The sequence below is a fragment of the Asparagus officinalis genome, chromosome 7 (genome assembly GCF_001876935.1).
Source record: "Asparagus officinalis chromosome 7, Aspof.V1, whole genome shotgun sequence".
In the NCBI taxonomy this organism is placed as follows: domain Eukaryota; kingdom Viridiplantae; phylum Streptophyta; class Magnoliopsida; order Asparagales; family Asparagaceae; genus Asparagus; species Asparagus officinalis.
Genome location: NC_033800.1, coordinates 144,638,405 through 144,656,950, shown reverse-complemented (window position 1 = coordinate 144,656,950; position 18,546 = coordinate 144,638,405). Strand labels below are relative to the sequence as shown.

Here is an 18,546-nt window from a genome sequence, read left to right as displayed (position 1 = left end):
TCATTTCCACTTTGTGATGTCTTGTGCGCGTTCGGCTAAGCATATATTATATTACTATCAATTATAATATATATATATATAAGTATATATTTATATAATATATATATTATATATATATATATTATATATTGATACTATATATATATATATATATATATATATATATACTTAGAGCCATCAAAGTGTTTTAAAAATATTTTAAGGTATCAAAGTGAAAATTGGGTAGAAGTTTGGGGGTATCAAAGTGTAATAATCCATAAAATCGTAACTCTCAACTCAACCCAACTTTTCACGGTATTAGAGCGTTCTAGGTTCAGTCTTACTAGCTAAGAATTCTACGCGGGTAATCCCGAGATTATTGATTGTAATTACACGGGTATTACCCGTGCAATTGTGAGGGTTGTCTTCTTGTGTGATAACATCATACATCAATATACTGGAATGTAATTAATCCTTTATGAAAAATTAAAAGAAAAGGCTTTGTGGGCCTATAGGCTTTGGCGCTACATGGCATGCTACGGAACAAAATTATGACTCTCAATTCTCACTACAACTTCTTTCGAATGTTCGGAGTAGTAGCATACAAATCCGCATCATTGAGGTATCACTACAAGTTCGAAGTTTTGTAGTTGGAGAACCAGTTACCTTGCTGGATTGCTGATGCTACAACATTCGTATTCATTTCTATAAAAAGGAGAAAAACAGTAACATAGGAAGAGCTCGTCTTCTCAAAGTCCATTACATAAGAAGAAATTTAATAGACAAGAATAAATCCTGAATATACTGCAGATTCCCAGAGTCTAACTAGTGCTGCTTCATTCTCACAGTCAAATAATAGCATTTCCAACCAAAGAACAACAAACAAGAATTCTCAATGAAAACCGAAACAAAATGAAATTTATAGGCCGACAATAGTGCACTACAACATTTCTTAGCAAAAGAAAGTACAACAACAAGTGTAGACCAGAATTTGTTTCTTCACAAACTACAACAGATACAGAAGATAAGGAAAAAAAGGCGAAGCGGTTTTCCCAGTTTCGCAAACTTAGAAGCATTTCCTATGCACGATCGATGGGCCAGATTCGTCGTACTCTGCCTTTGCAATCCACATCTGCAAGTTGAAGAATAAGATGATCGATAATTTTCAAAACGCCGTTTATATGATTGCATCAGATAATAAAGAACATGTTGCATCCAAAATGTGGTATAGCTAGATAAGGAAGAGCATGTTTTATCCAAAATATGGCGTAACTAATACTCATACATAACAACGCTCGTAAGATTCAGAATTTGAAAACTATGAACCATGTTTCGCCAAAAGTCTGCACTGAGCATAGGCAAAAGGCTACCATATTCATATTGGTGGGTCAAGCATAGGCAAAAGTCCATTTCATAAGTAACAACAAATAAACAAATAAATCTATGATGCTATTGACCATACGAACACAAACAAAAAACAAGGCATAGCAAACAACTATGCAATGCAACCGAACGCATCTGTGCAGTCGACAAATTATCTGAAAGGAACTTGAACTATTCGTGTAAACTCGTGAACTTTATAATGGTTTATGAATAGCCGAGTACCAAGAAAAAATTTACAACTTAGAATATTATAACTCCTGTATGCTTATGTATATGCAGTTCTCATAGCAAAATAAAACAAGAAGTTACAGCGTACCTGCTGGAATGTGCTGAGGGATGCCAAGATAGAGCCTCCGATCCAAACACTATACTTCCTCTCCGGAGGAGCCACCACCTTAATCTTCATACTGCTCGGAGCCAAAGCAGTGATCTCCTTGCTCATCCTATCAGCAATACCTGGAAACATAGTAGACCCACCACTAAGAACAATGTTACCATACAAATCCTTCCTAATATCCACATCACACTTCATGATGGAATTGTATGTGGTCTCATGAATTCCCGCAGCTTCCATTCCTATCATCGACGGCTGGAATAGTACTTCTGGGCACCGGAATCTCTCAGCACCAATGGTGATCACTTGTCCATCGGGGAGCTCATAACTCTTCTCAACAGAGGAACTGGTCTTGGATGTTTCTAGCTCTTGTTCGTAGTCGAGAGCGATGTAGGAGAGCTTTTCTTTCACGTCTCTTACAATTTCTCGCTCAGCAGTGGTGGTGAAAGAGTAGCCACGCTCTGTGAGGATCTTCATCAGGGCATCAGTGAGGTCACGGCCAGCCAAGTCCAGACGAAGGATTGCATGTGGAAGCGCATAACCTTCGTAGATGGGGACTGTATGGCTCACACCATCACCAGAGTCGAGGACAATACCTATGGTAATCGAGTGCCAAAAAGAATAGATTAAGTACATTATCACTTGGAAGGTAAAAGTTTCAAAAGAAATCTCAAAATATTACTAATAATGAGTCAAACCAAAGACCACAGTTAAGTTCCACCAAGTCAGAATTATATTTCCCCTTTAGGCTACAATTCTATGTACCCTTAGTTTTTCTACATGCTACATATCCTTCAATATTACATTAAATATCTTTGCTCATAAAACCAGAATTGGTTGGTGAAAACGTAGATAAAGTATGTAATAGGTTAATATTTGACCGCATGAAGTCATCAGAAAAGAAACATTATCCACAATCAGATGTTTCGCCAGCTAGGCATAGAGCATATTACAAAATTATGCATAGCATGATATGTGATGTAGTCTTGTAGAAGGTTTAGTTACCTGTGGTGCGACCACTGGCATAGAGAGACAGAACAGCCTGAATGGCAACATACATTGCAGGAGCGTTGAATGTTTCGAACATGATTTGAGTCATTTTCTCACGATTAGCTTTAGGGTTGAGGGGTGCCTCAGTAAGTAAAACCGGGTGTTCTTCAGGGGCCACACGAAGCTCATTGTAGAATGTGTGATGCCAAATCTTCTCCATATCATCCCAGTTGTTAACAATTCCATGCTCAATTGGGTATTTCAATGTCAAAATGCCTCTCTTAGACTGAGCTTCATCCCCGACATATGCATCTTTTTGTCCCATGCCAACCATCACACCAGTATGACGTGGAATCCAGCCTAGTAAATTATAAGAAATGGCACCAAAACATATGTTGCCATGGTTAATGCATTTGATATCCAAAATTAAATAACATACAAGAATTTGGCAACAGAATGAATAAACATTAATTTCACTGAGACCAAGGTCCTTGTATATATATGTACTATTGTTTCTAGTTATTATTTGAAAACTTCACCAATATTGTGAAAGTTTTAGAGCCATGCCATGAACCAAGAAATCCATTTGAAAGCTTACGAATAATTTGGACAGAAAACTATGAGATAGAAAAGAATTTATTTATACCTTGACCATTCCAGTCCCATTGTCGCAAACAAGAGGCTGAATATCCTCAGCATCTGCCATCTTCTATCTGCCCCAAAAAAAAGAACATTTCAGATTAGAAGATAAAATTATATAAAACTAAGGAAGGGGACAAAAGGGAACAGCTCAGTATGCCACACACAAAAAACCAGAGGTGAAGGTAGAAATAAATTATCTTTTTTTTTCTTAATCACAAAGGAAAGACTTGTACTCGTTTGATGCCACACATAAAACTTTTTAGATATTACTCGATCCACAACCAAAAAAGGAAAAATATATAATATAGTAAGACTAACAAAATAATAATTACAATACTAGTCTGTAATACTGTTCGTAAAGAATATGCATCAACCGAGGAGAAATCTGAAATTACATTTCAAATTAGGTGTTTAACTCAAAAGATATGTTAATAAAGTCAAAAGGGGAAAAAAAGTTCAACAAAATAAAACATCTTTCCATGTAAATAGAATTGCACAATTGTGCCGTCGCTATTTTAGCTTAGAAGTTTGTCTGTGATGTAACCAGTACTATAAATGATTGGAAAAAAATCCTATCAGTGATAAATAGATAGACAGGATTCAGGAACATGGCTGAAACCCTTAGATCGAAAAAATAAAGCTATCAAGCTCAAGTTAATATAATATACTACCTAGTTTTATTCATTAACAATAGTAAAAAATCATGTTCTGAGCCTTTCAATCAACTCTTAAAGCCTATGAGCTGAAAGATAAACTAAATGAATGACCTCAAGCATTTCCGATTATGTTCATAATATGAGAAGCAACATCTATACATACAATGACCATCATAGTATTAAGGGTTAGCTGCAGATAGACCCCTTCGTATCATGGTGATGTAGCCACTTATACCCTTGAAACATTTTAATTAGCACTTAAACACTCTGAAAAGACGACATTACTGTCTTCCCCTCAATTTAGAGGGAAATATAGTCACTTTTTCAGTTAAATTAAAGTTACTTTATCAATCTCTTGCTTCGCAAGTGACATCTCAACTACCAAGCGTGTAAGTGCTAATAGAATAGTTTAGGGGTAAAAGTGGCTAAAATTAACATATTAATATAAAATGATATCATTACCGAAGAATTTTCACAACATATTATGCTATTTTATTTAGTGGAAAAAATCCAGAAATTTCTGCTCTTGTGATAGAAAAATTCATATATGGAAAAAATAATCTCTGCCACTAAAGACCTTAGGGGGTGTTTGGTCGCACAATTTTATAGAAAAATTTTCTTAAAATATCTGACAATGACAATTTTGTAATTAAAAATTTTCTACAGGTTTCCGTAAACTGTGTTTGGTTCAAAAAGAATTAACAGAAATGTTTTCTGTAAAGTACAAAAAAGTACCAAAATTTACATAAATCAATTTCCCCTCAAAATGGGCGAAAATCACCTAGAAATCTGACACTGTATTGACACTTTTCTATAAAGTTGATACTTTTCTATAAATTTAGGGGGTGTTTGGTTCAATTTCTATAAATTATAAGAAATCTTGCTATTTTCTATAAAGTTATGGACAATTTTCTTATTTTGAACCAGACAAGCAAAATAAAAAAACAAGAAAATTGATATTTTTTTACTTCTCAAAATTTTTCCTATACTTTTTTTAAGAAATACAAGAAAATCATATTTTGAGTGGAAAATATTTCCTATAATTTGTAGAAATTGAACCAACCACCCCCTTAGGGGCTGTTTGGTTTTAACCAAAAAGAAAAGGAACTAGGAGAGGTTTCCTCCCATTTTCCCATAAAAACCCATGAAATGGGTTTCCTAGAATTGAGATCACATCAACCAAGAAGAGCTTGACACATGAAACTATTTCTTGGTTTCAAGAAGTGAAATGAAACTATTGTAGGAAAAAATTTTGACGTGGACACCACATTTTTGAGATTTCCACCTTTTCCATAAAAAAAATGGAGCAATCAACATATTCTTTTATTAGTAGAAGGAGAAAAAGAGAGAAAAAAGTTTGAATATGAATAACATCTTAATGTACCTAAATTTTAAAGAAATAACTAACAATGTGTTGCATGATATAAAAAAAAAACATGAGCATATTTTTCAATGGCATTTCCACGAATTCTAATTAACACGTGCAACCGATCTACTAGCTAAAAGAACAAAATGTAGGTAAAGATCGAAGACGGGAAACGAAAAGATTGTTGAGATCGAGATAATTACCGATCGAGAATGAGGAATTAATGGATAATTTTTCGAAATCGTAGAGTTTGGGATTTCTCTCTCTCTCTTATTATTATTTTTTTTATCGAGGGGAAAAAAAGCAAAATAAAAGGAAGGGGAATGGGAATTTAGGAGGTTATAAATGAGGGAGGAGCGGGCCTCAAAGCGTTCGGATCCCCGCCTCGCTCGCCGCCGAACTGGGAGTTGGACCTAGTTTTATGGGCCCCACTTTCTACCCCCGTCGTGTGCTTCGTGGGCTCCACGTTTATGCTCTTATTAACTACCCTTTTCTCCTCGAAAAATGATACATGCACACACTCGGTTACACCTTCCGCCACACCCCCCTCTTGCTATAGCGCACGAGGCTACACTTGAGATTGTTTTTTTAAATCTCAAGTGTAGCTGCGTGCACTGTAGCTAGAGGGGGATGTGGCCGGAGGTGTGTCCAATGGTGTGCCGGTAGCGCCTCCCTTTCTCCCCGGAACCTTGTTAAATTTGGTTGATGAATAGCTCAGGAGTTGAACAACTTTTTCATGACATTAGTTGGTCAAACTTAGGAATTTGAATTTATTTCTTTCGTTTCAATTTGAATTGTATTGATTGACTTTGAAAAGTAAAGTCAACAAGATTTTAAGACACTATAGTCATTCTGTAGACGAGAGACGAATGTCTCTTTTGGTACGCGAGAATGTGATGGAATGAAATGGTCATTCTCACTTCACATTCATTCCTATCAAATACACCATCTTTTTTGAAGTTGGAATGCTCATTCTCACTTCTCATCAATTCATACTTTATGTGCGAATGAGCATTCCTAATGAAATGATAGGGAATGTGCATTCTCACTTAAATGAGAATCAATAAAATATATAATTTTAAAATATATTTATTCTCACTTCATTTTATAAATTACACTCAAATGTATGAATGAGAATGACTATTCCATTCTCACATTAATTCCATTTCATTCCTTATTCCATTCTATTCTCATTTGAGTCCATTCTCACGTACCAAACGAGACGTAATGTCAACAAATGATTGGAATTCATGCAGGAAGTTCTAAGCTCTCCAAATATCATGTAGGGTGTAGTTTCAATTTTTATCGATGCCATTGCACTCTAGAAAAGTAAAAAAAAATACTTGGTTCAATCTGGGGTCGGATTGTTCTTGGTTCTACGGATTGGCACATGCGCGCGCACTTCGGAGATTTTCTGTGTAAAATTATCCTTGACTTCTAAAACTATACTAAATCTTTTTTAATTGTTGACAAATCTCATGAACCATGTTAATGTGATTGTTGCGTCTCCTTGTCAAACAAATATATATATTTTTATTCAAATTTTCATAACAATGTTTAATTTTCTTGTGTATCAAACCTATTACTCGATTCTAATCTCTCTTAATTATTTTATTATACGCTCAAACCGGTTTAAATAGTTGATAGAACTTAAGCCCAACCTCAATAAAAAGTACTTATTGGTCTAAATTTGTGCCCTGATCAAGTTTTCACTCGTGGCTCGATCAATAAAAAAACTCATTCATTAAAAAAAATATAAATGTATACTAGATCACGGGCATGTGCATTACGCGTGTGCAAAAAAACCAATTTATTGAATGACATTCTTTTTATAATGGCATTCTTTTGCGTGTAGCTTGAAGAAATAATTGCTTAAATTTTTATACGTTTGTTCGTGGAAATTAATTCAATGAAAGGAGCAAAGTTTTATTTAACAGATTCGATAGAATATATGTATATATATTTTTTATTTTTGAGTTGAATAGTGCAGAGATCTGATTTTTTTTCTTATATATAACCCACCTTCAATAATTTACCATTCGAGTCATATTTTATAGCTATAATCCTTCTTAAATTTAGTTCTGATCGATTCATTTTTTTATTTGTACATTGATTTGATTAATTAAGCTTTATATAATTAAATAGACTTTTGTTTATGAAAAAATTATTGACTTTATCTATGTTTGTGGAAAAATATTGATTAAAATGTTCTACCAAAAAACTAAGAGAAAAAAAATTCAATTGTATAGCCTTTATCTATGTTTATGGTAAAATATGGATATAATGTTCTAGAAATAATAAAGACAAACGATTTTTTTCTTGTGAAGTACGTCTTTACCCTTTCAACCATAGTAAGAAAGAGGCATGTCCACCACTCCTCCATTTTTTCGGATTGCCCTCACTTGGATCATTATATAATAGTATAGATATACATTCCGAACACTCCTATTTAGGTATACTAGTTCTTGTGCATGTGCAATTGCACGTGATTAAAATATCAAAATTATTATTATTTTTATTTATTTTCTTATTATAAAATAAGACAGATTCATTTTGAGCTAAAATCTATAAATATGGATTATTACATTTCCCATAAATTTTATTTAAACATTTAAAAAACTATGAAATAGATTGTGCATAAAACTGGGATCAATATACTTTTATATAATTGCATACACAATATTTATTTTTAAAATTATATCAAACTTCATGTAAAGTATTTGTTTATCGGATCAAATCATCGATCTCCAATTTGTTTATCTTAGTCATTAATTGTAATGTTAAGTTTGAAAAAATAGAATAATATGTTGCTGATGTGTTAATAAATATATAATCAAATACTTAATATTAAGATGATTTGTATAAGCTCAACATAAAGTGCATACATTTTACAAGACTATAAGACATCTTAATTATTGATAGACTTAAATAAAAAAATAAATACCAAAGGCATACATTTTACAAGACTATAAGACATCTTAATTATTGATAGACTTAAATAAAAAAATAAATACCAAAGATTAATGATAACTCTAGTATAATTTTATCTTAATTATTGATAGACTTAAATAAAAAAATAAATACCAAAGATTAATGATAACTCTAGTATAATTTTATATGACAAAATCATTCACATAAGCATATTAAAAATTTTGCATGAAAATGACTTCTAAAGTTCCTAATTTTACTCAAAAATTTAAGTTTTTCTATAAATATTAAAAAAAATATTATCTTCTATTGCTTCTTTTTCATATTTAGTTGACTTGATATCAATCCTTCTCCACATTTATCTTTTTCCTGGGCAAATTTACTGTAGTGTCTTCATTGTCTACATTAATTGTGATATCATATTGGTATATAATAGAGAGCAAAAGACAAGACAAGTGTCCAGAAATATATTAGGATATACTTTGCTCAATCAAATTATATTATTACTTATAACTGATATATGATGCGGCATAAACATGTACCAAAAAGGTTGCAAGTGCACAACCGTGTCAAGTTATAGTATTTAAGATATCGATCCCACGAGGAAGGTATTTTGTAGGAGAAAATATAAAATCGGTTCTTATGTTGTGTGCGTGAGAAATAAGATTGATGAGTGAATGTGATTGTGAAGAGATTAAGATAGTGAAAATGGTGTGTAAATAGGTGCAAGTGTAAGTGAGAGTGGATTTGAAAAAGAATGAGTATGATCAATAAGGTGAGAAGGAAAAAATGAATAAAATCAAGAAACAAATAAAAAATCAAGAATGAAGAACAAAATTCTAGAATAAAAGAAAATACAAGAAATTAAAGATAGTGATAGATATGGATAATCTAAAATTGAACCCACTTCTTAGAAAAGGGTGATTCCCTAGAGGGTTCTAGCCTAAAGGTGAATCAAACAAAATAAAAATAAAAAAAAAGAAAAACTAAACCCAAGAGGGTTCTAGCCTCAAGGTGAATAGTGTAAGAAATTAAAATCTAACTACAAAATAAATTGCAAAATCTAAACTACAAAATAAAATTGTAAGAATTAAATGCACGAAAATAAATCTACTCTATAAGCATAAAATAAATCTAAGGCAAGAGGGTTCTAGCCTCTTGGCTATTTAACAAGAAAATAAAATCTAACTACAAGCATAGAAATAAATCTAAACTAATAAGCAATAAAAGAGAAAAAGAAAAGAAATGCAAACCTTCAAATAATTCTCCATCTTCATCTTCATCTTCATCATCCAACAAAGAGAAGAAGAGAAAAATTTAAAGTGGTGAAAAAATTATTATTATTAATTGCAACAAAAAAGTTATAATTTTGGAAGGCATTCTCAATTAAGAGTAGCCCTCCTCTCCAAAAGGAGTTACAAAAATTTTTACCCCCTTAACCCCTCACTCTCTACCCCTATTTATAGTAATCTTCAATGAATATGAGCCATTGGATTTGTCTTGAGCCCCAAGCAACAATCTCCACCTTTGAATTTGCTTTTTGTTCTTCTTTAGCCCATATGATTCATTTATTTTTCAAAAAGAAAATAAAAATCCAGCCCATTGTAAAATGCCCGGCCCAATTCTCTATTAAATGATCTGCAGCAGCCCAATGAAGTCCGGTCCATGAAGCTTGTGATTAAAATTCAATAGCAGGTCATTAAATGATCTGCAGCAGCCCAATGAAGTCCGGTCCATGAAGCTTGTGATTAAAATTCAATAGCAGGTTCGGTTATGAGATTTGATTGCAAAATCTCCAAGTTGCAGCACACATCCGGCCCACCTCATCATGTTATTTTTTTTCTTTTTTGTGATTATCAAACTGCAGCACATAGGTCCGGCCACAAGCATTTGATTTCGTTTGATTTTTGAAGTCCAGCAATCAATGATGAAATTCCAAGGCCCAAGCATTTGATTTCGGCCCAATGAGCAAGCATTTGATTTCGGCCCATCACACTCCATTCATGCAGCAACAGGTCCGGTCCTTGGAGTTGATCTGCAGCAAAGAAAATTAAAAAACAAAGTCCGGTTTCATTTGATTAAATGCAGCAAGGTCCACATCCATTTGATTAAAATCAACACCTGCAAAGAAAGAAAAACCGGCCCATTCATTTCTCAAGCAAGGACAGCTTTATTTCTTTTAGTTCCAGTTCATTTTTAGGCCTAAGTCCCCAAATTTTGGTAATCACATTTGGGCCTAAGTCTCCAAATTAGAAGCGTGAAGAAAGAAAGAAAATTCAGTTGCATTAATTTGATGATAACCGGCTCATTCATTTTTCCCTTGAATTCCCACATTTTGGTATATTTATATTTATTCATTTCTTTCATTTAATCGATGGGTTTTTGTATTTTGGTATATTTATATTTATTCATTTCTTTCATTTAATCGATGGGTTTTTGTTGAGAGATGAGAGTTTGAGATTTATTCTTCATTAACCTGTAATTAAAAGATAAAAACAATTATTAGTGATATATTTATTCATATAAAATAGATAATGAGGGTATAAAATTATAATAAAATATGATTATCAATATACATCAGAGACAAAATGTGTTGACAATCTTAAACTAAAAAACAAACTATATGAGCCCTCTAACATAATTTTTTTAATGCAAACAACCTTCAAGATTAATTTTAAAAATCTCTTGGAGCTAAAAATAAATAACTGACATTTTTGCAGTGGAAACTAAGAGAACGTAGTACATTCTTAAGAATTATTAATCTTTATTTAATTTGTTTATAATGACAGGATCACATTATTAATTAACTATAAGCCCTTGTGCGTTAGTCACGTGGAGGACTCAGGTGAGTCCTCGTCATAATGAATGTTATATACTTTAAGTACACAGGAAAAATGAGAGTTGATCAATAGTGTAATTGGTGAGAGTAAAACTCTAGAAGCTTATTTTGGATATGTGGATATATTATAGATGGAGATGAAGAAGGGTGGTTTTGAAAATAGTGGGTGTGTAGGAGTAATTAATATGATTTTTGTTTGTATGGTTTTCTTTATTCATTTTCAAAATATATGTGGTCCTGTGGAGATATATATATATATATACTAGTTGGTTTGCACGTGCAATGCACGTGATAATTTTTTTATTATTTCTTTTAAAATTTTAATTTTATTTAGGCAAATATTTGGTATAAAATTATTGAATGTAAACAATGGATCAAACATATAGGCAAAATCTAAAAATTCACAACATTTGAACAATGATATTATATTTAGGGATTGATTGAGTGATAGTACACTGGTTGCATTTATAATGTGATCGATCAATCAAATATTGTCACAATAATATGCCTAAAAGTAATGTTTGACGATGTGGATGCAAATCCAAGCTCATGACATTAGAAACTTGACTAAACCTTTGCAATACCTAATGTGTGAGTTCATATATTCACCTATGAAAATTTCACAATCCCATATAAAATCCAAAACACTCATTTAGGATTCAACAATCACAACCTCCAAACACACCCTTTCCATAATCCAAAGTTAGTGCAGTACTACTTTTTAATTATTCAAAGCATACATTAAAGATGTCACATATATAAACTAATACCTGAAACATTAAACATCATACCTGTTATTTTCAAACCCATAAGCCAAAGATGCAGCGGTAGGTTCATTAATAATGTGAAGGGCTTCTAAACCGGCAATGCGTCCAGCATCCTATGTTCCTATCCTGTGGGAGTCATTGAAGTATGCAGGAACTGTAACCACTACTTTTGTAACATTGTCATTTAAAAAATTAATTAGATGCATCATCCACAAGCTTCCTCAAACCCTAAGAAAAGGGGGGAAATGTAGACAACAAAGAATCAGTCACCAGACATGCTGTCCAGATCAATTGACATAATATTCATAAACCAAAATAAAAAAAATTAATTATGGAAAATTGACGTGACAAAGAAGGGTTAAAATAAAAATTAATTAAACCTGCAGGCTAATCCTTGATACATGAAGTTATAAATGATTTAACACCGATGAGACTGTTTGTTTTAAGATTAACATACATGTTTGCCAAAAGGCATATTTTGTGCAAATAGACTATATTGGATAGGTACAAAGATAGAGCCTTAATTTTCCAAATGATCCATATTGAAGTGGCAGAAACATACAAGGGCTGATATTTTTTCATCAAACTTTTTACATAAACATGTTAATGATTGTAGAATGTAAATTGGGTATTTTCAACAAGGGCAACTCCATCTCACTAGTTGTCAACCGATAGCTTCTTGGAAATCTAAAGTAGCACTTTCAGCTCGCTAGTTTCTCCAAAACTTTGTTATAAAACTTCTCTTGTTGTAATTCTGATATGCTGGTTTATAGAAAATATAATCTAGTAGGTAAAAGAATACCTATTTCACCTGAGAAGACTATTTGCATTTGCATCTAATAAAAAATGCATATTCCAAATACCATTCTCAAACATAAAGTGCCAATTATTCTTAAAACCCACATTCATACACTTGAAACATCAACAAAATATTACCAATCAGAAGTAACATGATAACATGCTATAAAAAATTACAGATGCAATTTTTGTTTAAGAATGACAATAATAAACACACCAAAGGGATAGAAATTAACTGCGCCGAGATCTCCTCAGCCGCAAACAGCTTCCTGATGGCTGGGCACTCCAGGTTCACATTCCCATTATCATCCTTCACAACCCTATAACTCACTTTGCTTCGACTTATCATCAACCTCCACCATCTTCCTCCCAATAAACTTCTTCACCATCTTCCTCCTAATAAACTTCTTCACCAAGAAGAAAGTGTTCTCAGGGTTAACCACCGACTGCCTCTTTGCAATAACATCTATATTCTTATTATTAAAAAAATTAACCAACAAAATTAATACACGCGCAACCTGTTATCTATGACTAAATCTATGACTAAATCTCAGCGGACACAAAACATACACAAAAGATTTACAAAAGCAACTTAAAGACAACAAGAAACAAAAAATTATAAGAAGTGGAATTGAAAAAATTGCAAGACAAAAAAATGAACCTCTTTCTCTTCCTTGCATTTTTCTTTTTTTTTTTATTTTTCTAAAAACTTCTATCTAACACACTTCATGCGTGTAGATCCAACTATATTTTGGATGCTTAAGTTTCAAACTTCATTGTACATGCATAAGCAAGAACACACTGTGATTCAAGTAATGCAATACCACGATGAGTAGCTTTCGAAAAAATAGAAAAGAAATACATAGCAAAGGGATTCTTTTTCATTTAATAGTCAACCTTTTAGATGATCAATATCTATCAATGAGATCCTTTCTGACCAATATCCCAATAACAACCAAAATTTTGAAGCAAAATGATGACGTAGAGAAACATCGCATGCATATCATGAGGTTTGTCTCCTGACAGCAAATACTTTCAATTGCATATTAACAAGTCAGTATGCAATGTTTTGCAACAGCTTAATGAACAAATATGTCATATTATATGTGTATCCTAGATTATTCATAACATATACCTAAAATACAAAGTGATGAAACATGAACTGATTTAGAGACCTTCTAGATCTCTAAATTAGAAAAATATCAATTGCCATAAAAACTAATTGTAGTGCAAGAAAATAAATTAAATTCTAATGCATAGAACCTAAATGCCTTCAGATTGGTGCTAGTCTTAATCCCAAAATGCAATAAATCCATTGATGAATTGCGGGTTTTTGAGAAAGCATCAGAAATAAAGGTATTCACATATCAAAGTATCATACCTAATTTTATATGTGGATCCTTAATGGGGATGCATGCGAAAATTTCAGAAGGGAATTCATTCACATATTCAAATATCAGAATGGAATTTCAGAATGGAATTCATTCACATATTCAAATATCATACACAATTTAATTTATTTAAAATCTAAGAACATTCACATATAGTCTCATCGTTTATCAGCCAACACTACTAATTCATTAATTTATCATGATTCAAGAATAAATTATGATTTTGATTTTAACTAATAGGCTCATCATTTGTCTAAAAAAATAACGTTAGACACAACATCAATGTTCATTTGAACTGTATCCCCACATCACATAATATCTCAATACCTTTCAACTAACTATCATGAAAATCTATAAAGAAATAAGCTGCTGAAAATTTAAGGGGTATTGCGCAGGGACCAAGGCAGGGGCATGTATGTACCCCTGCTTATATGTATATGGGTTTGTGTCGGTATTTTATAATCATGTGCGAGTGCGCGTGCATGAGTGTTTATATATATGTGTATATATGAGTGTGTGCTTGTGTATGTGTTCATTGGTGTACGTTGGTATATGTAATTGTGTGCATCGTGCGTGTTTATAATATATTTTCTCTTTTGTCTGTATGTAATGTGTATGTCTATTTTCTCATATGTGTATGTGTGTGTTTGTATGTCTGTATGTGTGTAAATGTATCTGTGTGTGCACGTATGTGTTTATATGTATGTAAGTATGCGGATATGAATATGTGTATGTGTGTGTTCATGCAACTTTATATGTATATACGTGTAAAGGCATTTGTATCTAGGTATGTTCTTGAGGTTGTGCATAGGTAAGTGGGTGTGCATGTATGCGCATGTGTCCATTTTAATTCGTACACATATTTTTTTATGTATGAATCATATGTATATATACATACATATATGCATGTGTGCCGTGAGTATATGTATGTGTTCATATATACATAAACCTTACAAAAGTTCATATTTATTATCATAATCATGTCAGATATTGTAATCAAAATAACACAAATAGAGCTGGGTGAAAATTATAGGATGATTGTGCAGTGTATAAAGGGAAGACTTGAGCAAGCTACAAGCTTCTAAATGCCCTTTTCTATAACCTATGATTGTGCAGTGTATAAAGGGAAGACTTGAGCAAGCTACAAGCTTCTAAATGCCCTTTTCTATAACCTCTGCAATTTATCAAAATCCAACAGTAAATTGTCTCGTTGTAGCTTCAAGCATTGAATATTATAATGAGTTTAGATTGTGCCATTATACAGTTATTATGCTCTCAGTTTACTGTATCTTATAAAACATAATAAAATATATACATTTTTTGTTTCCAAAGCTCAAAACAAGTAGGCAGTTAGTCTGACTATACAAGTATCTGTTCGAATTCCTAAGTTAGTATTTATTTGAATTTTCATATTTAAACTCTCATTCAAGTTCACTTTCCATAACATTTACTTTAATCATTTATAAAACTTAAATTACTTCAACAGAATATCCCTAATATATTCTTTATTAGTTAAGTTACGAATAAATGTTAGGGGAACAAAACAATTTGGAGGACAAATAAGCAATTGTAATGATTACCGGGGGGGATCTAAAAATACATATAAAATACCCTAGGAAAAATTACAGATTTAGTAATTCAAATTTCACATTGATTCCAGACTACATGTATTCTATTTGGAGTATATTCTTCATCTCTGCCCATCCACTTACCAGGTACGTGCTTATTGTAATGAATTACAATAATCGGCCTTGCGGGGTGGGGGTGGATGGGTGGGTGACGGGGGTTGGATGTTGGGGGAGAGAGAGAACTAAGGATAGTAGTGGTCAACTTGTTCATTTATATGTGTATATATATGTACACACACACATGTATATACATATATAGGTATGAGATATTGAGTGTGAGCAGATAAAAATTACAAATACATAAGATTAGGATAGATGTTTGAATTTTATAAACCACTAATATTAGGATTTGGATTTTCTTTCAACTTTATGTTCAAATGAAAGGATTGATGTTTGAATTTTTGAAGTTGTAGATTAATATAAATATTAGGACGTTTAGTTCATATGACCCTTCTAATAGGAAAATAATGACATCTTTTCTTGAGATATTTAGTTTAAAACAAACGAAGCGTGATCAAAGCCAAAGGTTATCTCACCTAAACTAATAATCCTCTTGCTAATGGCTAATGCCCTTGATATTTTCAGATCCGTAACTCAACAAAAAATCTAAAAAAAATTCCTGCGATTCCCGAAATCCCTTTTATCTTATGGTGCAAATAACAAATAAATAACTAAAATTTATGGCATTACATGGACAATGTGAGATCAGATATTGTTTCCGAAACATTGTTAACAACATTAGAAGAAATTAATGCATACAACAAAAACACAATTCACATAGTTTGAATTGAGACACCCCTTCATGATATACAGATACATAGTCAAAGGTATTATGGCAGCTATCCATGATAAATTCATTGAGACACCCCTTCATGATATACAGATACATAGTCAAAGGTATTATGGCAGCTATCCATGATAAATTCATGCTCCTAAAAATTCTATCAAAATGAAGGCAGCTTCTTGCTCATAAGTTCCCTCAAAGTTACCTTTAAAACTTATTTGTAACCCAAAAACCTAAAATTCTAAAAATAAGTAATTTCATATATCCCTAAAACCCCTTATTGTCTCTTGCTAAATAATGAATTCACAATTTAAGAAAGGAGATGCAAAATTGGAGCACCACGCTGAGTAATAACTCAGTTACTGAAATTATGTAAACATAGGAAATGTCCCTCACATTAGAAAATTTATGTTGTTAATTAGAAAGGGGAAATATGTAGTAAAATTACCTTGATAGATGAGTTTTCCAACCAATGTGAAATCCCTAAACCTAGCACTACATCAAAATTAAAAAAGAGTGGGAAATTAAAATTATGACATATATCCAGAACTAACTGCAATGTGTAATCCAATAACTACATAAGAAATAAGGAAATTAAAATTATGACATATATCCAGAACTAACTGCAATGTGTAATCCAATAACTACATAAGAAATAAGGGAAAAAATTAATAAATAAGAAAAAAAATTAAAACAATAAATTCAATACTTACAATCAAGAAAAGCACTTCCTTTGTTCCATCAAATCTGAGCCAACATGCAATTTATAGAACCACTAAACACTCTCAACTTGATACTTTCAGTTGAGAAAGATGGAGAATTAAAAAGTCATAGCAATCAGTAGCAATCATATTGATCTAGTAATGTTTTGAAGGATCTAAGGGAAGTTGGAACATGAGAGAGTGGGGGAGGGAATAAACTTAGTTGGAGTTGCAAAGTGGGGGAGTTGATCGGTGTAATGAGTTTTCACTTTTATAGAGAGACACAAAAAGGGTAGAGATCATTATTAGTTACCAAATATTTCAGCTATGACAACAGTGGAATCCTAAAGATTGCAGAAAAGAATCATAATTTTTTTATTAAATTACTCAAGTAACATATACCAAAAACAAAACTACATCACAAATAGTCACTTACAGAATTAGGGTATCATATCTTTCAACAACATGTGTGAAAAGTATTGATATTGAACTACTGGCATCAATCCATTCTATCAAAATGAAGGCAATTTCTTGCTCATAAGTTTCCTCAAAGTTATCTTTAAAGCTTATTTGTAATCCAAACACCTAAAGTTCTAAAAATCAATAACTTCATACATCCCTAAAACCCCTTACTGTCATTTGCTAAATAACATATTCACAAACTAATAACCCAGCTATTGAAATTATGTAAACATAGGAGATGCTCTTCACATTAGGAAATTTTATTTTATTAATTAGAAAAAAATAGGGAGTAAAATTACCTTGATAGATGGGTTTTCCAACTAACTTGAAATCGCTAAACCCCCAAGCACTACATCAATCAATCAAAATTAAAAAAGAGGGGAAATAAAAATTATGACACATATCTAGAACTAACTGCGCGCAATGCGTAGTCCAAAAACTACATAAGAAATAAGAAAAAACAAATTAATAAATAAGAAAAAAATTAAAACAATAAATTCAATACTTACAATCAAGAAAAGCACTTCCTTTGTTCCATCAAATCTGAGCCAGCATGCAATTTACAGAACCACTAAACACTCTAAACTTGATACCTTCCGTTGAGAAAGATGGAGAATTAAAAAGTTGTAGCAATGAGTAGCAATTATATTGATCTAGTAACATTTTGAGGGATCTCAGGGAAGTGGGAACATGAGAGAGTGGGGAGGGATTAGCTGGAGTTGCGAAGTGGGGGAGTTGATCGGTCTAATGAGTTTTCACTTTTACAGAGAGCCAAAAAAAGGTAGAGATTTAATTAAAACAATTGTTAGTGACTAGAAGTATTGAGTTATTTAATTATTAGTTTTAAATTTTTAATAAACAATTGTTATATTTATGATAGATGAAGGGTATTTTAGGA

The 18,546-nt window shown here is 32.2% G+C and overlaps 1 protein-coding gene across 1 annotated transcript; it reads right to left on the bottom strand.

Moving 5' to 3' along the window:
• LOC109847905 (actin-66-like) lies at window positions 819-5,744 on the bottom strand. The gene is made up of 5 exons (XM_020417138.1): window positions 5,554-5,744; window positions 3,333-3,399; window positions 2,702-3,176; window positions 1,679-2,292; window positions 819-1,111 (listed from the first exon to the last, which is right to left on the bottom strand). Exons 2-5 carry the CDS (start codon window positions 3,390-3,392, stop codon window positions 1,046-1,048), a joined length of 1,215 nt encoding a protein of 404 aa, XP_020272727.1. The 5' UTR covers window positions 3,393-3,399; window positions 5,554-5,744; the 3' UTR covers window positions 819-1,045.

Bases quoted from the DNA above. Each gene is read 5' to 3' on its own strand.
- LOC109847905 (XM_020417138.1), bottom strand. From the start codon at position 3,392: ATGGCAGATGCTGAGGATATTCAGCCTCTTGTTTGCGACAATGGGACT. The intron at 3,177-3,332 runs GTATAAATAAAT...TATATATACAAG, and splicing joins ATGGGACTGGAATGGTCAAG to GACCTTGGTCTCAGTGAAAT. The intron at 1,112-1,678 runs GTACGCTGTAAC...TTCAACTTGCAG, and splicing joins CCCTCAGCACATTCCAGCAG to ATGTGGATTGCAAAGGCAGA.